This window comes from Drosophila pseudoobscura, chromosome 3 (genome assembly GCF_009870125.1).
Source record: "Drosophila pseudoobscura strain MV-25-SWS-2005 chromosome 3, UCI_Dpse_MV25, whole genome shotgun sequence".
In the NCBI taxonomy this organism is placed as follows: Eukaryota; Metazoa; Arthropoda; class Insecta; order Diptera; family Drosophilidae; genus Drosophila; species Drosophila pseudoobscura.
This window is the reverse complement of record NC_046680.1, coordinates 12,735,138-12,754,046: the sequence shown is the minus strand read 5'-3', so window position 1 is coordinate 12,754,046 and position 18,909 is coordinate 12,735,138. Positions and strand designations below refer to the sequence as shown.

Below are 18,909 nucleotides of genomic sequence, written 5' to 3'. Positions count from 1 at the left end.
GCACAGAGATGCTAAATAACTTAATTTTCTGTTGCTGCATGCTGCATAGTGGGGCACGTAGCGAGAGTTACATTTTTAATTGCATGCAGCGTGGAGCATGCAGCATTCTGCATCACCTCATCTGCATTCCCTTGTTGAAAGAGTTTATTGCATAAAAGGTGTATGCTTTTTTTATGACTTTCTTTTGCTTTCATTTCACTCGCACGAATACGCAAGATGAGAGCCGGATAAAAAGGGAATTCCACTCCCAAAGATTCCACATTATATTGCCATTCCGCGGTACTGCTTCTCATGCTTTTAGCTAAAACGGAACAGGAAAAAAAAAAGAAAATAATAACGTAATTGCTCTTCGCTCTTACTAATTAATGTTCAAAAAATGAGCTGCGAGGCCATTGAAATGCACAAAGGAACTAATCCTTGGCTTCTTCTTGCTTTTTCCCTTTCTGCAGTGGAGGTGCTGTTCCTGGCCTGGGGCGTGCGACTGTGCATCATGGTGCGGAAGGCTCCGTCCGAGTTCAACGAGAGCCGCTTCATATCGATGGCCATCTACAATGAGTTCCTGCTAACCTGCTTCCTCAACGTGTCCATGTAAGTGCGGTGAATCGCAAGAGAAACATATACGTACAGTTTGGCTAGACAAATTTTTATCATTTCCGATTACTATCTTTATCTCTCTCCCTCTCTATGGCAGGTTGTTCCTGCAGTCGCCGGCCAATCCGGATCTCCTGTACATCATTTTCTTTTGCCATACCCAACTGACGGTGACGCTGCTGCTGGCCCTCATCTTTGGCAGCAAGGTGAGTGTGTGTCCCATCAGTCCCATCCCTCTCCCCTTCCCACCGTTTGTTTCTATTCCCGACTCTGGATCCTTGTGTTTTATCTTTTGCTTTGGCAGGTGTACATTGTGCTGCGTAGCGGCAAGTCGCATCAAGAGAACATCGGCCTGGGCACCAAGGCATCCGGAGCCAAATTCAATTTTCGTCCTCAAGTCCGGACCTTTGCCAATCCGAGCTCGGTGACCACCTCAACGGTCCCAGTGGGGGGCACCACGTCAGCAGGTGAGACCTGAGTCCGGCGATAACAAACCAATTGCCTCATTTGTTCTAATGGGCAGACTATATCGACATTTATGACTAACGACAGTGTCCATTTAACAAATGATCAGCGCAGACAGTTTGTCTAAAAAACGAACAGTAGAATGGCGAATGGCCTTTTCGCTCTGGGTCCGCCTTGGCCTTATTTATGTCATATTATTTGGAAAATTAAAAATGAGCGAAACAGGCGGCGGCTTCACTTTCCTTCTTATCTCTCCTGTCTAGACACGAGTCAAGGAATTCGTTGGAAGGGATGCGAGATGCGAGATCCGACTACATGCCCAAGCCATATCTAGTGACAGCTTTGGCTACTGATTTATGTTCTGCAGCTCGAGCAAAACAGTCTTACCACCCAAACCTCTCTGGTCCTCTCCTCTGCGGTTAGCCCAAGGAATGGTGTGCTTGTGTGTGCGTTTGTGCGCGTGTTTTCAAGGAAGGAAATAGCTACGAAGCGCAAACTTCCGCCAAGCTGCCGCCGACGCCATATTTGTTTACCGCTTGGCTGGCTTTGATGTATAAACAACTATATGTGTACCATTTGAGGCGTAGGGCAGTCAAGTGAGCCATCATCCACAACGAGGATGCTGGTGCTAGTGCCGGGGGATGCAGGTGCAGGTGGGTGGTTGTTGCCCAATTAAGTTTGGCAAGCTTTGTTCTCTCCTAACAAGGCATCAACGCTATCGATGGTTAGTGCAAATATGCACTAATGTGCTACAGAGCAGTCGTAGATCACTTTGATTCCATGGTAGCCATGAGTAAATCGGCTTTTCTATTCACTTTATTCAATCTAAACTTCTCTAAACTAAATCGATTAAAGTTTCAGTGAAATGAAAATCAATTTGATTCCTAAGTACCTTTCCATAAGCGTTTCCATCCGTTACCCTCTGGACAGTTACACATAGCAGTACACAGTATGAATATATGAGAGTTTTTTTTGGTTTTGTTTCATTCAATATCCTAATGGACGTCCTACTGTGATTCAATTCAAAATTCTTCAAGGAAAATATATACATCTAGTAACTTTAACAGCACGAAAGATATGCTGCATAGACCTGAGGAAACAGTTCTACCAGATCTTCGGTTCGTCCTATCTATTCATAGAGCTTACAGGCTGATGGTCCCCTCAGAGACCCTCTAGTCCCCGCATTATTATCTCAAAAGTCTTATATTGGGTTTCATGGCGAACCTTTTTCAGTAGCAACGTTCCCAGAATTTTATTGCGAAAAAGCGACGCTTTATGTTTTAATGCTTTATGACCGTTCGGCCTCTGTTTCTCTCTCTGTCTCTATCTCTCAATGGGAGCTCGGCTTTTATTTAATTTTTTTTATTACTCGTATTTCTATTTTAACACAAAACGTAGGGCATTTTTGTGGCTACGTAAATTGTGCGTTAAATTTACATTTTTCGTGCCTTCATTTTCCTACTTTAGAGGCGTGGTTGTTACTTTTTTTTGGTGCTAGTCGAGTTTTTTAAGCGGCTCTCAATTTGCATATTTAAATTGAACAATCACAAAGTGGCAAACACTCACCCACACACATACACATGCAGCTGTGGCGAATTTTAAATATTTTGAGGCGGAAAAAAAGGAGGATGATTTTGTTGTGTTGCATACTAAGAGACAGGGCACACATAATAAATTCAATTTTGGCCTGTCGACTGACTGCTCCACTCGCTTAATTTCGCAGCCATAAATCTAAATTCAGCGGCAAACAAAGCAGACAAAAAACAAAAAAAAAACCAAACTTGATGCTTTTAACATACACTCTCCCGAACTGCGGGCAGTTCCACTTTCCCAGGAAGAGTGTTTCCCTTTGGACAAATGCTCTTTTCAAATGCCTTTCCAAGAATGTGACTTGTACTCTGTCCGCAGCGAGAGAAGGAGAGTAGACTTGTTTATTTGTTATCCTTCTTAGTATTTTTAGTATTTGAAAGTTCGGCCTTGTTCCGGGACGGGAGTGGACCACGCTGAATTCATACTGACAGGCTTTCTGTTGAATTGAACGGCCATTCATCATTCCGCCAACAGGCGGGGTTTACTAGGGTGGGGAATGGAATCAAACCCAAGTCGCTGCCACAACAGGCTCCTCCAACTTTCGTTTCCGTTTCCACAGAAGCTACATACAATACGCATTTAAATTTACGGTCTCGCATCGGATCGGTTTTGGGTTGGGGACGTGAAACTTTTGACATGGACGTGGAACTTTTTAGTGCAAAAGCAGTTGGCAGAGTCGAATGCAGAGGAAGGAAGGTTGAAAGGGGGGCAACAGGGCGAGGGACTGAGAGGCTTTGCCGCTGTTCGCTTTTGTTTTCCACTATCATAATCGCATCCCATCTCTGTATATAAACATATTTTCCCTCACTCTCAAATAGAAAACAAATTGTCCGACCAGGAGGCACTGGAGGAGATCCGCCAGCTGAGCATGCAACTGCAGCGGATACAGGAGATGGCCCCGCCCAAGGGGGTGGCCGTGATGACGATATCGAGTCTGCTCGATGGACTGAAGACCTCCGGTGGCATGATGGCCGTGGCAGCCGGTCATGCCGCACCGCGTCAAAGTGCCCTGCCTCTGTTGGCACTGAATGCGGAGATGCAGAAATACAATCAGCAGAACATCAATGCGAATGGCCGGGGTAGTGCCAGTGCCCGAACCAGCATACCCACAATGGTCCTAGAGACGCCACCCTCGTCCACGCCACCCTCGACCGCGTACGAGGAGCGGGCCATCAACACCGAGCTCAGTGGCGACGACTTCCGGGAGCAGCTGCTCCGTCGCACCGCCGACGGTCACATCATCTGCAGCCGCTGCCTGGACGCGTCCAAGGAGCACTACTACTGCTGTCCGCCGCGCAGTGCCTGCGACCACATGGGCTCGCCGCAGCAGGAGGGCAGCATTAGCTTTGCCAACATTAAGCTGGACTGCATGTGTTCGCAGTCGGAGGACCTCGACCAGGATCACAGCATCCGACAGCGGCGTCCGGCCGTGCGCTCGGCAGCCACTAACACGCCACCCCCCAGCTGTAAGCGTGGTCCCCGCAACCTCCTCGAGGCCGACGTCTGCATTACGTATCAAATTTGTGATAACTGTAGAAGTAAATATAAGCTTAGTGGCCGCCGGCGCAGCGGCAGCTGCACCCAGGCCCAGACCCACAGCGTCCAGCCGAGCGCCGCCACGGTCCAGAGCCAGGTCCAGTCGCGCAGCAGCGAGCTGCTTCTCGATCGCAGTGTGGGCATGGCCCCGGCCAAGGCAGCGCATTCCACAGACGACATTGTCCTCTACACCAGCTCAACTAAAGAGGAGGAGGTGGAGGAGGATGAGCAGGTGTTGCCCCAGTTGGCGCCTGATCCTGCCCCGGCGCCCTCGCTGGGCAATGTGTCCAATACTTCGAACAACTCCACCAGCCAGACGGACAGGACAAGTGGCAGTGGTGGAACAACGCGTCCCAAGCGGCCGGATAAGTTGGTTTTGGATCTGAACGATCGTTCTAAATACACCAAAGAGGTTTCTGTATAAATATTTAGGAAAATTAATGGAGAGAGTTCGAAGCGGTTCATCAGTATTTTCCCAATGGTTCTGCAGGAGTTTCAAACTCTTAAAGACCACAAAACCCATTTTGGAAAGAGTTTCAAGAGATTTGTGCTTGGACCGCTTTGATATTCCTGTTGGCATTTGAAAATAGTTTTTGTTTACGCAAATTAAATTACAAAAGACTTTAATAAATCATATTAGCATAGCCACTTAGATATCGTTACGATTGAGCTACATAGAGATAAGCCATGGCCAGGGCCTTAAACACCTGACTTTAGTGAAAGTGAAGGGACAGTGCAGGTGGGTGAGAGAGTGTCGGGGGCTTGGATTTCTGGGCAAAGTGATTTGCAGCTTTAATGAGCCCCTAAATGCTGTGAATATATTTTGCCCAAGGCAAGCCCATGAAAGGCAACCAAACCGATAAGCCACATCAGCAGAGCACCCACATAGACACAATTTTGCTGAAAGTCATGTATTTTAGCTGGTCATTTAATTGAATTTACATCATATGCATGTGGATAATTGCAACTAAATTGCTTACTAATTAAAAACGGCATCGAATCAGCTCCATTAGTTGTTCGAATTGAGGCGACAGTGGAATGCATTTGCTGTTTAATAAATTACTTTATATTTAAGTGCCGATCTATAGAAAATACTCTAAACAACGCCCCAACGCAGTTGATAATATTCTCTCTCTGTAAAATAGTTGATAAAAGTCGATGAAAACTGTTTAATACACATATCTCTGCCAAAATCGAATACTATATGAAAAAAGAAATAAATATGGAAAATGAAATCAAATCTAGATGTAATTGAAGTTAAAATTGATTATTAATTAGTTCGTGTACAATTAGCTGCATATTATAATTATTCCCAAATAAATTGAATGTCAGCAATTGTTCAGACCTCAACACACAAACACACACATATATATATATATATATAAAAAGCTAATGAAAACAATTGTAAAATATGTAAAATTTGCAAACTTGTTCTTGTTTAAACAGAACAGAACTATTGTGTTGTACTGTACTGTACTGTATCGTAGTTAAACATTGCTGTTATCAAGTGGAAAATACATTAAATGTATGGCTTAAATGTTGTTTAAAACAATTCAATTAATGGCGAATCATATGGATGCACGGATGCCTTTTGCTCTCCCCCACTCATAGCTGTATCGTCGGACAACTTAATTAAGCATACGCAGCGTGGTACAACTTTAACAACCATTCAGTGCCTTATCGGAGGAGCATGCACTTTGGGTGCGTACTACATATAGTAAGTATCTGGCCCAGCCCATCTATCCCTGTTTTGGGCGTGGCAGCAGAGAAGAGCCAGGCGATGAAAAGTGTTGGCGCCTTTTATTCGCTTTATGAGCACGTTATGGCTTTTATCTTTATGGACATGCCTGTGTGTGACCCTTTTCGCCATTTATGTCTGCTATGCCGGAAATGCCTTTTCAACTCTCTCCCACTCTCGCACTCGCACACGCACTCTGATACACTCAGACACTCGTACAATGTAACTGTTTTGAAGGAGACGTTAATTTAAATGTTTTACGGCCGTCGGTTCCGCCTCATCGGATGTTGTTTTGTTTCTTGCTTTTTTCTTTCTGTCCTCTCCTGTTTGTTTCCCCCTTTCTGTTTGTGCTTCAAATTAAAATTTTCCAACCAGGATGACAGTATTTCCTTAGGATGGATCCCCCCAACCCAACTCCCTATGCTCACCGAGTGTTATCAGCCCCATAAAGGACTTCCAGGATGTGTGCGTGTCTGCGTATTGAATTTTAAGCACTCGCCCTGGATAAAGTGGGGAATTCATTTAAAGCGTCACGTTCCCGAGTTTTCTTTAAATTGAATTTCCATCATCATTCCATGCTCCAGCAAATATGCGTGAATAAATATGTTTGCTATAGATACTTTTTGGGCTTATTTACTCGCACAAACAAAAATTTCTTTTTCTGCGCAGTTCAAGCACGTGACGACATTAATTAAACTTTCAACATATGCGCCTGCCGCATGCCACAGCAACCCAGGACAATCGGCAAAGCCGTTGAAGGACAGGCTTTCAGGGGAAAATGGAGAAAGCGGCGGGTGTATGAAAATCTGCTGAAATAAGCGTAATCGGGGCATTTTCCACTGTTAACGACTGTCGCTGTAAACAGAATTTTACTTTTAATTTCTTTTTGCATTGCCATTGAAAAACGAAATATGGGCATTAATTGGTTCAATTGGAGTCCCCCTTCTTCGTTTTTCAACTGAACCCTACTCCCGCTTTTTTTGGCCCCATTAAAACCAAACGTTTCCATGATAATTGAAATCGGTTTCGCCCCCACCACGAGGAAGCACTACAGAGCAAAGGGTGTGGTGTAACACAAGAGGCTTAACAAATTATCTGGAGCTATAAGCGGCAGTAGCTTACCCAATTTAAATGGAATTTTATGCAACTGTATAACTATAGACTGTTTATATGCTAAGTACGTGCAGTGGATTAAAGGTTAGTCTATGAAAAGCAATCACTATTAACCAGAAATATGACATTAATCATTGATAAATTTAAACAGGATTTCTCCAAAAGGGGAACGATTTGGTTTCTTCTCGAATAGATCGTCTTGGGACCTGCCAATAATGTGGATAACTTTCAGAAAAACTGCAAGTTTAATGACCTCAGGCCAGTGTTTGCGGGGCTTGTTGCTTGAGAGACTTTTTTTTTACATTTAATTATTTAATTAAACGCCTGTTGCAGAAATACAAAGCCAATACCTTACGCTCCCCAAAACTGGGTCATAAATTTCAAAGCGAAATGAGTGAAAGAGCATTAAGTGGAAGGTGCTCTACTCTACGTTCTATGCCAGACGGAGGAGCGGAGGTCGTTCTCTAAACAACGAAAATGGCACTTAACAGAAAAACCAAATTACGTTTTTCGTCGGCTCGCAATTGCAAAATCTTGAACAGTGGCTGGAACAAATTTATTTCCATGTCGATGCTGTTGCTGGTCTTTGATGGCTGACTGGTTGGGCTTGGTTTGGTTTGGAACCTACCGCCTGAATGTGGCATTTCGAGCATTTTTTCCATCACTTAATTACGGCAATAAATGCCAATGGCAATTTCTTTGGCATTAAATAACGACTACATGTTAACGACTTGCCAAGCCTGAAAAGAACAAAAAGCGATGAGCAATAATAAAAAGCAACGAAAGGCAAGGAGGCCGACATATGGGGACTCGGAGTGGGCTGGAAGTGTCCTGTGATAGGGTAACATTCCGTTGGCAAGGACACCGCTTGTTGGCTCACGTGCTGCTGGGCGTGGAGCCAATTAAAATTGAAGGAGCCCCGCACCCGGGCCTGTGTTCGTCTGTGTCCGGACCTGTGTGTGCGCGCGTGCCAGGGGGTACTAGAACAATAAAATTAAATTGCTCAACACCTTATTAACAGCATATGGCTCAGTGCCCAAAATAATGACTAACAGCAAACGAGCGCCAAATTCACATATGACTTATTTCCTTATACGATTACTGCATTGCTTCTTCTGCTGTCTCGCAGGGTGCGACAAATCGGTCCGTAAGTACAAAAATAAATCAGAGAAATAGCTCGTTTTTCCAAACTTTTTTGTGGGCTACTTTACAAAATTCCCTTAGAGCCCTGATTAAAGTGCATGTTACTTCAAGCTTCAAGTTTATTTGTTGGATTTAAATTGCTGATTTTAATTGCTTTCATTGGTCCTCGAGTGACCTCGAGGGCCAAGGGCTTCTCAAATATTTAGGGCCAGAGATAGCCTTATCTGCTGCTGTCTCGTTAACACATACATTATTCAACAAAAGATGTATGCTTTGCATATTGTTCAAAAATGTTGCACAACTATTCCAAGGCTATTTTCCTTGGATGTATGGATGTCAGATCACACAATGCTGGCAAAATATTTGTATTGCATTGTCACCATGCTGAAACCCCTGAACTCCGGCCCAGTCAACCATTCCATGGAAATGGACGTCTTACGGACACCAAATGTGATGCCCAAGACAAGATATCATGGACGAATCAGTACCGAAGTTCTTTGAGTGTATAGGTAAAATCCTCTCCCACTAGGATCTAACACAATTGCATTTATGTTCACACGTGGATTGCATTAGGAAGCTCCGGCACATAAACAAAATCTGCCTCAAGTGCAAAGATCCCAGTCCCCCATCCATACGTGACAGGAGCAGGAATTGAAAAAGACAGACATTGAGGTGCTGTTGAGGACTGAGTGAGAGGGGGGGGGGGGGGGGGGGGGGGGGGAATATATTTGCATTAGAGATGAGCGCGTGATCTCTTAAACATAGGATGTAGAAACCATTGTGTTTAGTACGAGTATTATTCCGAATTTTACGGCCATTCTATTTTAATGATATTCCAATACAAGACAATTTAGCAAAAGTTCAACATATATGTACATATGTATATATATATATATACAACCTATCGCTGAAATACAAATACTTTGAGTTCACGCACTTTTTCAGCCCAACTAACATGCGCCACTCCAGGCTCCAGGCGAAATTCAGACATTGCTTGGAAGTGGGAATGGCAAAGACGATGGCATATCACATTCAAGCTTCAGTTTCAGTTCCAGCTTAGCCCCAGAGTCGAGGGCGAGTGCGAATTCGAATGCGTTTTCTTACGTTTACGTTTAAATTTGAACGTGGTTGATGTGTCAGTTCCAAGAAGCAATTGTGCAAATGTGCCGGTTGGCATTTTCGGGATGAGATGTGCGATAAGCGCCAAATGCTGGCTCCTAGAATGGCTTCAGTCGTGTGAGGATGCTGAAGGAAAATGTGAATGGAAAGGAAAATGTGCACACACTACTCGTAGTTACAGACACAGAAACATATGTATATTCCCACTATACTATATAGTATGTGAGTGGGTGTTTGTCGGCAGCTGCAGATTGAGATAACAAAGGAAACTAGCCCGAGACGCTGGCACAAAAAGTTGACAGATACAATTGTTGTTTGGATATTTGGTCTGTTATGCCCCATCAGGCTGAATCGAGCCTGGAGCAGAAGTATAGCTCGCTCAATGACTTATTGGCTATAAAGGATAAATGTGTGTTTGTATGATAAGTACTTTAGCTCCGGCTTGTTTTTCGTTTCCAAGGAATATACTCGTAAATGTTACTGGCTGTTTGCTGGCTGCAACCTGCTTCCATATCTTCAGATCGGACATTAAATCTTCCTGCAATCAAATGCCTTCCATTTTGCAATCAAATGTAAAAAGCACTTTAAAGGTTTCTAAATTCCATATATGTTCATCCACTCAAATAGTTTCGCTTGGATTACGTTCCATTCTTATTCGCACAATGACAAGCCACATCATATTTAGCCCGCAAACGTATGTGGCCAGATGCAGTCATTAAATGAAGTCACCTCAAATGCGTATACTTAATTTTGTGCACTGCAGAGCTTTTATGTCCTGAATAAATATAAACACGAAGGGCCATCATTGAGGGCCGACGCTTCTCATACCCTTGCTGATGGATTGTTCCTACGTCAGCTGTGATACGATTAGTCCCAACTGAAATCTGCTTAAATAATATTGTATGCTTGTACGACCTTGGGCTATCAGAAAGGCATTCTATGTACATAAATATACACGAATCCAATATACCCAAACAAACCAGTGGATGTTGCAACAAATTGTGACGCAGTGGGTCACAGCACAAATCCCCAGAGTGTGTATGTTACTGGTACCTTGACAACATCCGCACTAACAAACACACCCGGATCCCCATCCGTAATCTGCCCGTCCGCCTCTCGGAAATAAAATATGTACTAGAAAAGTATGCATAAATGTGTAGGGAGCTACTGCTGTTTTATGTTGCGCCGCATTTAACAATAAAAACGTGAAATGTTTGAAATAAAATGCGCAAAAGCGGTTCTAAGCGGCCAGAACAAACAAACAGGCTAACACATACACACGCCCAGGGCTCTCTCGAGTAGTGCATATGCGTGTGTGTGCTCTGGTGCTTATACGTAATTGCTGCATTTAGGCCCCTCTTGAGGAGGGAAAAGTGGACTGGCACAGAGATAGAGGAAAATTCATTTGGCGGTAAATATTCCACTCAATGGCAATTACGGATAGCATGCCGAGTAGTAATCGGATAATGCAAAATAAAAATCAAGTGATTCAAGCCGTGATCGGTGACAATGAAACACATTTACGGCATTAATTGCCCCAACGACGATGAGAAGCAGCAAGTGAGCAATTCATATTAGATGTGCCCACCACACATTCTGGGGAAAGAGTCTATGCGGCAGAGCTGGCAGAGTACTTCAATATGTCCATCGGAGGAGAGGCAGACTTCACAGTGCTTGTATCTTACAAAGATCCTAATTGGTGGGCCCACAAAGGAACCTCAACACTCTTGCTGCTGCTCAACGAGCCCTGAAATTAATTGAGACTGCCATCATAAACATGCCAAACGAGAAAATTTTAATTAATTCCCCAAATGTTCGGCAAGACCGCAAACCTCATTTGTATACTGCTTACGAATGGTTCAAATGGTCATGTATCTTGTGTGAATCGTGACAGCAAGGCGATGGCCTGTAAGACACTTAATCAACGAGGGATTACCAGACAACCAATGCAATTGGAGATATGCCAGGGGGAATTCGGGAAAATTAGCAAAGAGCAGGAGCTGAAGATAAACTCGAAACTGGCATAAGTTATGCTTGACTATTCGTCTGGATCTGATCTTGTAAGTTTCTTGCAACTAATTGCTTTGAAAGCTGCACGGATGCCACTTGACACAGTACTTCGCGCTCCAACTCTTCCTGCCCCCAGCAAGCGTTGCAAGCATTGCAAGCATTGCAAGCGTCGCTAAATTAAATAGCTGACAAAGTGAACAGCAGCAGGAGCCCGCGGCCTGGACCCTCCTCTCTAGCTTCAACACAGAGAGCATGGCAAAAGACACAACGAGTTTTCTTTTATAATTTGTCGCCAATTGCAGCAGCAAGAGAATCAGTAGTACTAGCAGCGGCAATGCCAGTGCCAGTGCCAGTGCCAGTGCCAGTCGCAACATTTCCGCCCCAGACAAGGACGTGGAAAGTGCCAACTGGCAACTGTGAAAAGTTGAGAGCGCAAGGAGAAAGTTTGCCATAAATCAGAATATTTTAAAAGTGTTTGCTCTGACAGAAAAAGGGAACAGCGAAAATGAAAGTGAGCTGCGGCAGTCATAAGCCAAGATTATGGCCAAGAACTACCAACCATGTCGAAGGAAAAACAGGAAAATGAAGTGTGAAAAAACTGCTCCTCGAGCAACGAACTGGTTGGACTCTCAACGAGTCTGGGAAATAGGAAGCGAATGGGAATGGGGAGTAAAAGACTTTTTTAAATCTAATCATTGAACAATGGTCTGTCCTGCAGGTTCATCTTATATTTGTCTAATATACCCATTACGGTTAATGGACAAGAACAAACTGAACGACGGCACGGATGTACCATTTACTGGAAGTTCTCCTGACAGCTCCTGGTGTCCTCCGGCTGGGCGCATCATTATGCTCATCAACGCTGTTGCTTTCCTTCGACTGACTACACCGAATGCAAGCATTTGGTGTCGTCATCCATGCTGAATGATTATTTCGCTGCCAAGGGCATCGCTCTATCCATACTTTATCCATAATTTCAGTTCCCATGCAAATTTAACTTCTGCTAATCCCAGAGCACCGAGGTCCGTAGGAGTCTGTAGATGCAAATGGATTTGCACTTGCAGACGATCTGCAGAATCGACATGGCTCTACATTTTTCGATACCAAAGCAGGCGTCATCATCGACAGCAAATACAAACAAATAAATAGACAAAGCACACAGACGAGCTACAAAAGTTTGATTGACATTTCAATTAAATTATTGCCAAAGTTTCTGTCGCTGTCGTCTTTATTGGCGTCCCAGCGTGATGTTCCGAGTGCAGAAAACTTTGCTCGCCGAGTTCGAGGAGATCTACGAGCCAGTGCTGGTCGAGAACCCCTTCACCCTGGTGGATAGCCGTGGCATAGGACTGCGCCAGTACCATGTGGCGCTTACCTCCAGCCGCATTATATTTGGGTGTGACAACTTCTTCAAGCACGGACAGGCCGGTAGCGTGTCCAGCAGCTATGGCAATGGCCTCGATCCGGAGATCGAGTGCTTCGAGCTGGTCAGCCTTATCCCGCTGAAGTTGATTCGCTTCAATTTCTACCGCTACCTTGATCGCTGCCTTATGATGGTCAGTGTCAACAAACATCTACAGCTGATACCCCCGCTGTCGCAGGAGAGGCCGATGATCTTGGAGTTCGGGGGATACATCTTCAAGTCGTACTTCTGGCGCACCTGGCGAGAGAGGGTATCCACCATTCGGGTGATGCAGCCTCTCTACAGCCAGATCACTGGCCACTCCCCCTTTTCCAGCACGGACGTCGTGGTAGACGACGAGGAGACCGTTGCTCTGATCCATAAGGCGCCCAGGACCCCATCAGTCATGAGCAGGTGCCAGGCTGGGTCCTGAGCTCCTGTCTGGACCAAAGTCGTAAGAAGCTTTTGCAAAGCCTCACATCATTCCTTCATTCACTGACCAGACTTTTTGCGCCTTAAATTTATGTTTATCCCCTTGCCAATTTATTTATTTATTTTAAATAGTAAAACTTTACTCTAACACCTGTTAGTTGGCAAAACAAAACAGCTACAGATTTTTATCCTACTAGAGCTTTAACACCTTAGGTAGCAGGCTCGGTATCAAATAGTCCATGCCCCGGCGGCTGAGTGATTGTCCGTCCCATTTCTGTTGGCTAATGCAATCAGGGTCGGAGCAAGAAATCGGAGCCACAACTGGCAACCAAAGCTCTGGTTTCGGCGGCTTGTCCTGTTGACTGTTTATTTTGGGAGGCGGTGCGGTGCGCAGCGGTGCGCTGGTGGTATTGCGGGGATGACGACGAAAGAATGCTGTATTGATGTGCGCCCAGGCTTTGGGGCATTCCTGTTTTCCCCTGCCTTTCGTTGCCACGCTCTCCCAGCCCTATTTTCACAGCCAAGTTAACCAACAAAGTTTTCAATTTGCCGACAAACTTAAGCCGCAGCCACAGCACTTGTCGAGTTGAGCCGAGTCGAGTCCTGGTGTGGGGGGCCAGGGGTATTTAAGGAGCTGGCGGAACGAGAGGAAGGACACGCCTGTCTCTGTCTGCGCGTGCAGCTGACACCAAAAATCAATTGCAATGAAATGGTTGGCAAATAAAACCAACAAAAAAGAAAATAAAACAATCGTCATTGGCCTTATTTGGTTTGCAGCATTTAATGGTCAAAGTTGTTCAACTTCTCTGTAATTTATTTGATTTGCTTTTTGCCGCAAGGCCGTTTGATAAATTACAATTTATTTAATGAAATGTACAGAGACAGAGAGAAAGAGACAGAAAGAGGCGCGGAAATAAGCATTAATCATACGCCATGTGGTGCACCATAAACAAAACTGCCCAGAAAACCAGACAGCATTTTAAATGTTATCAAATTTTTGCTGCCTTGTAGGAAAACTTGGTGGAAGTTTGCCCACCAAACCCGTTCGCCTGGCAGCGCCATTCCGAAAAGTTAATTAAAAAGCCATGGGACATGGACAGGAACCAATAAAAAGAATCACACCCCACAACAACAATACCACTACCAGCCACCATCTGCCCACACAGCACAGCAGAGCGCCGCTCTCTAAACATTTTGGCCTTCTCTTTTTATTAATTTTTAATACACCTGCCTGTGCCTGCCATTAAGTGCGGACCTGTTCAATTTCATTTAATTAGCCATTAAGACGTTTAAAAGGGAACTCGCCTTCGCAACCCCTTCTCCCAGCCCCCTAGGGGGCAATGTCGCAGACATTCAAAATTGAAATAGCTCCGACTAGGGCCCCATCAGCCATCAGTCAGGAGCGGATCTCCTTAATTGTACGCTGACTTTGTGCGCATTTTTGCTTTGTTATTTATGTATTTTTTCACTGGATGGAGTTCAAAGCATCTAAACAGCCACATCAAAGCTCCAGTCTGGTAATTGCTTCTTACAAATTTGAATTTGAAATTTCGTTCAGCTATCCGAGCCGGCAATTGGTCGAGAGAAATTCCATTTAAAGCTCTCGCGTTCAAAATCCATTGACAGCCTTTGCCTACACATTTAGCAACAGGCCTTAGCCAGCAGTGCGTATACGTAACATTGAAGTGGGTGACTGCTATTGGGTGTGGGTGTGAGACATATTTCATTAGCACGAAGCTTCCTTTGACATCTTGCCAGGACATTAAGCGTTGAATTTAAAGCGGCAACGCACTCCGGCGAGCCTTAAAGTCCCGATTCGCTAAAACACTCGTACGAGCGTGTGGAGCATAAGCTGACAGTGATGAATGTGTTTCATATTTATTGAATGCCAACGCTGTCTCTCCCGACTGAGCCTGTCTGTGCCACATCCATATGTGTGCCTGTATGCAGATTTAACGCTTTATTGAAGCTACCATACTGGCTGCCACATAAATACATATGTACGAATCCACCACCGACAGAGATTACAAGCGCCGCGGCCTTTTGTATTAACTGAAATCAATATTTCACTTGCACAGGTCATTGATTTGTAGGAAAAGAGTTGCACAGAATTGAGAACAATTTACCCCTATTTTCACCCACGCGGTCTCTTGGGCTGATTCAATTTGACCTTTAACGGACAGTGGATTCAAGTTTTTAAATGAATTTAAACGTGCCTGGCATGCCGAGAGGCTACGCTAGAGTCCCTAGCCAATGACCGCAAAAGCGAGGAGTGGGCCGAAGGCAGCCGCGCACCGAATATTCTAGGTAGTCGGTTGGGACAGCGGAGACTTTGTTTGTTTGTCTCTCCTTTTCTTTCATGTGGTTGCACTTTCTGAATGGGATTAACAAATAGAGACCCGGGCAAAAGTGTAGCTGAAACTTATTAAGCAAACATTTTGTCGCCTTTTATCTCACTGCAGGACAGAGGCGGTGCCACATGCCTCAAATACCGCGCACATGGCGCATGAGAAATCGCTGCAACGATGCTGGAGAGACATGGGCGTTTTTGCTTTTCTGTCAAGTGCAAAAGAAGCGCCCACGAACTGCGAACGAGAGTAAGTAAAAGCCGTTAATGTTTATAATACTGATGGCTGCTTCTACTTCCCTCCACCATAGTGCCACTCTGCCACCGACAGGTACACACACAGGCACCCACAGTGAAGCATGCGTCAAATTTATTGCATACTTTGCAGAGCGTGCATTAGCGTGGAAGCAAGCTCGCCACGTCACGAATCTCTTCCAAAACAAAAACCGAGGGGTATATGCACATACATACGAGTTTACTCGTACATTCAACGAAAGAATGGGAAAAAGCCGAGAGAAGAGCCAAACGAGAACGTGACTTGGCGGTGCTTGGATCTGGGCTGCTGGCCCCAGATGAGGGTGCTCCTGCTGATGGCCACACATCAAGCCAAATGGCTGAGTCATTATAATTTAGCCAAACAGCGAGACTCCACCGAAAGAGTTAGGTTTTGCTGATTGCATTTCGAATGGATCAAGAAGAGTTAATTAATTTCAATTATTCGCAGCCTGTATCTCTGTGAGATATGCATAAAGGCGAGCTTAAATTGGTTTTGCCTCTGGGCTTGTCAAAATAATCTCAGAAAATTCCAGTTGAAATTGCTGATAGAATACCCAATGCTTTTCGCAGCAATGGGCAAGTCGGAAGCACCGTAGGCTCAAGAGAAAATCTGGGCATTAATAAAACATAGTTGCAAGGTTATTTTGTCTCTGGGCTTCGGGGAAAACTCGGTGAAACATTTTCTGTTTCAGATGGCTACTGTTTACCCATTCAACATCCCACTCGGATCATGAGAACGCTCTCATTTCAAGTGCCCTGCAACCGAGCTGAAAATCAACCAAGTTGAAAATTCAATCGCATACAAATCTCTCTACGAATTAGAGCAGCACCTGGTGTTCTGAATCTATTCCTCCCCTTAGCCTTCCTCTCGTTCTGCCTCCACGGTTTTTAACAAACACACACATTGAAATGGGCCGGCAGTTAAGAGACTATTAAAATGCAAAACTTTGCCCTTCGGCAGCTGTATGGTAATCTTTTGGGCAGACTTTTCGGCCCTCCTACTCGGCAAGTCGATCCATTTTAGAGCAAGGCGGGGGCCACTGGCCAGCAGGCACTTGGAGATAAACTGCAAGCAAATAGTAGAGACCAGACCTAATCCAGCTGGCATTTTCGTTTCAGGATGTCGCAGTCGCTAAGGTCCATGCCCAGCTCCATCACTGAATGTATTTGCAGTTCGTGTTGCCCATTAAACGCCTACCAATTGGTATACCCCAATCCGCATTCCAAATCGCCAGCTTTCGATGCTCGCCTTCCCTGCAACGGATTTTTCGATGCAAGCATCTGCCATGTGCGACTGCCCAGCTCCAGCTTGACCTACGGATTGGAAATCGTAAATGTTAATGGCTACCCAGATTTCGGATTTCATGGGTTCGGCATTGGTAAAGGATGCGTTCCGACTCAACTCCTCAACGCCCTGCCACGCAGCAGACAATGAAGGCACAAGAGCACGGCAGAGTAATATGGCCTAGTCTTAGCCACCCTCGCTTCTCCTTTCTGAGTCTCTGCAAAAGGCTTGGACTGAGTTGAAAATCCTGCCGGGCGAATGCTCGTTAATGCTCTGCTGGGTCTTGTGACTGGGGCATTCTAATGGAGAATGTAGAAAGCATAAAGCCTTTGTTTGGCTTTAAGCAGCTGCATTTGCCTTAAGGCCCCCGGACAGATAATAAAACGGGAATCAGGATTTATGCCTCAATGATTGTAGTGTATTTGTCTTTCCTTCTTCCCATACTAAATGGAACATGCTATCGGTGCAGATTTAGTTGAGATTTACAAGACACACATACGAGTATTTGTCATAATTCATGTGAGTCCAACAGCAGTTGACACGATTGTAGCCATCACGTACATCGTGGCTAGATAAATCTTTTGCCCCGGACCCTGCCACAACCCCAGGCATTGCCTTGGCAGCACTCAACGCCATTGTCTGCAGAGTCAGAGTCGCCACCTTTTGTCCACGCTTCAGCTCTCTGTCACCCCGTTTTGCCCTCGCTTTCCCTCTCCCTTTGTGGCCAGCACGTGCACGCTGTTAACCTCAAAAATGCGCTGCTAAAACATTTTTTAACACTCGCAAGCTTTCCAACACCTCTCAACCGCTCTCTCTCGCTACCCCGTCTCCCTCTATCTGTCTAAGGGAGTGAGCTGAGACCAGACCAGACCGGATCGGATCGGAACATACGGTCGGGTCGCGTCGAGTCGGTCTGGTCTGCTATGTTGAAGCCACAAAACACGACTTCAAGGGCGGAGCCAGACCACAACATCTAATCGAGCTGATGGCCAAAGAGCGACCCATGCTGAAGTTGACCAGAGCGTGGACAATCCTTTTTGGGATGCTGGCATACGCTTCCTGTACGTGAGTCGGATGACAAAGTGGTTGGGCATACTCGTACATATGAACACGTCCATCTAGTATTCAGGAGCACTACAGGATGCTGCAACAAGAAGTCCACTAGGAAAGGGTCCCTTAACTAACCCTTAACCTTACCCTAATGAATTGAGTCACCCTGTTAATCTAATCATGTCCTTGAGCGAGTGACGAAAGGCGCGCTCGCTCGCGTTAGTTAAACCCAAACAGACTTTCCCCTTAAATTAATGACCACAATACCAATGGGAATGACCGTGACAGGATTGTTGGACCGCAGGCCAGACACCGAATCCAAGTCCGACTGCGAGTCCAAATCCGAGGCTGGAGTCGCGCGTGCGAAGTCACGTATATGGAGAGGGACATTACAGGCCAGGGGCCACATTGGGCAGCAGGCAGAAAGTATGCGACAAATTTTAACATCTGCATACAAAATGCAAAAATTCTACGACTCTTAAAGAGGACATGCCACAGCTTTAAAGGGCAAAATAGCTCCGTGGAAGGAATGGGATATGCAAGGGCACCCAAAACGGCACACAAAGCGCCAGTTTATCTCCGAAACATTTATTTACTTGCCCCAGACGCAGAACCAACCCCGGTGCCAGGCCCTGCTCTGTAGGTTAAAATATTTACGCTGGTTAAGAAAGCAACGCCCGCATGTCCCGTTCAGGGAACGCAGCGCGGGATGGGAGTGGGTGGTGGGGAGAGTAAATCGGGGGAATAAGGAGAGCAACAAAACTATTCTCCAAGCCCGGAAAGCGGGCGCGGAGATAAGCGTCAGCAGAAAA

General features: G+C 45.3%; 2 protein-coding genes across 2 annotated transcripts in view; both read left to right on the top strand.

The window, feature by feature from the left end:
* The window catches only part of LOC15382900 (uncharacterized), a 50,609-nt gene extending 44,875 nt beyond the window's left edge, over positions 1-5,734 (top strand). Inside the window, exons 12-15 of the mRNA XM_004444157.3 lie at positions 450-588; positions 692-797; positions 896-1,058; positions 3,465-5,734. Of these exons, the coding sequence (XP_004444214.3) occupies positions 450-588; positions 692-797; positions 896-1,058; positions 3,465-4,606 (1,550 nt within the window). The 3' untranslated portion in view covers positions 4,607-5,734. The remainder of the gene's footprint in view (positions 1-449; positions 589-691; positions 798-895; positions 1,059-3,464) is intronic.
* A 6,703-nt stretch (positions 5,735-12,437) lies between these two features.
* Positions 12,438-13,313, top strand: LOC4804472 (uncharacterized). The gene has a single exon (XM_001360993.4). The coding sequence runs from the start codon at positions 12,553-12,555 to the stop codon at positions 13,138-13,140; it is 588 nt and encodes a 195-aa protein (XP_001361030.1). The 5' UTR covers positions 12,438-12,552; the 3' UTR covers positions 13,141-13,313.
* Positions 13,314-18,909: the final 5,596 nt, after the last annotated feature.

Coding starts and splice junctions, on each gene's coding strand:
- LOC4804472 (XM_001360993.4), top strand. CDS start 12,553: ATGTTCCGAGTGCAGAAAACTTTGCTCGCCGAGTTCGAGGAGATCTAC.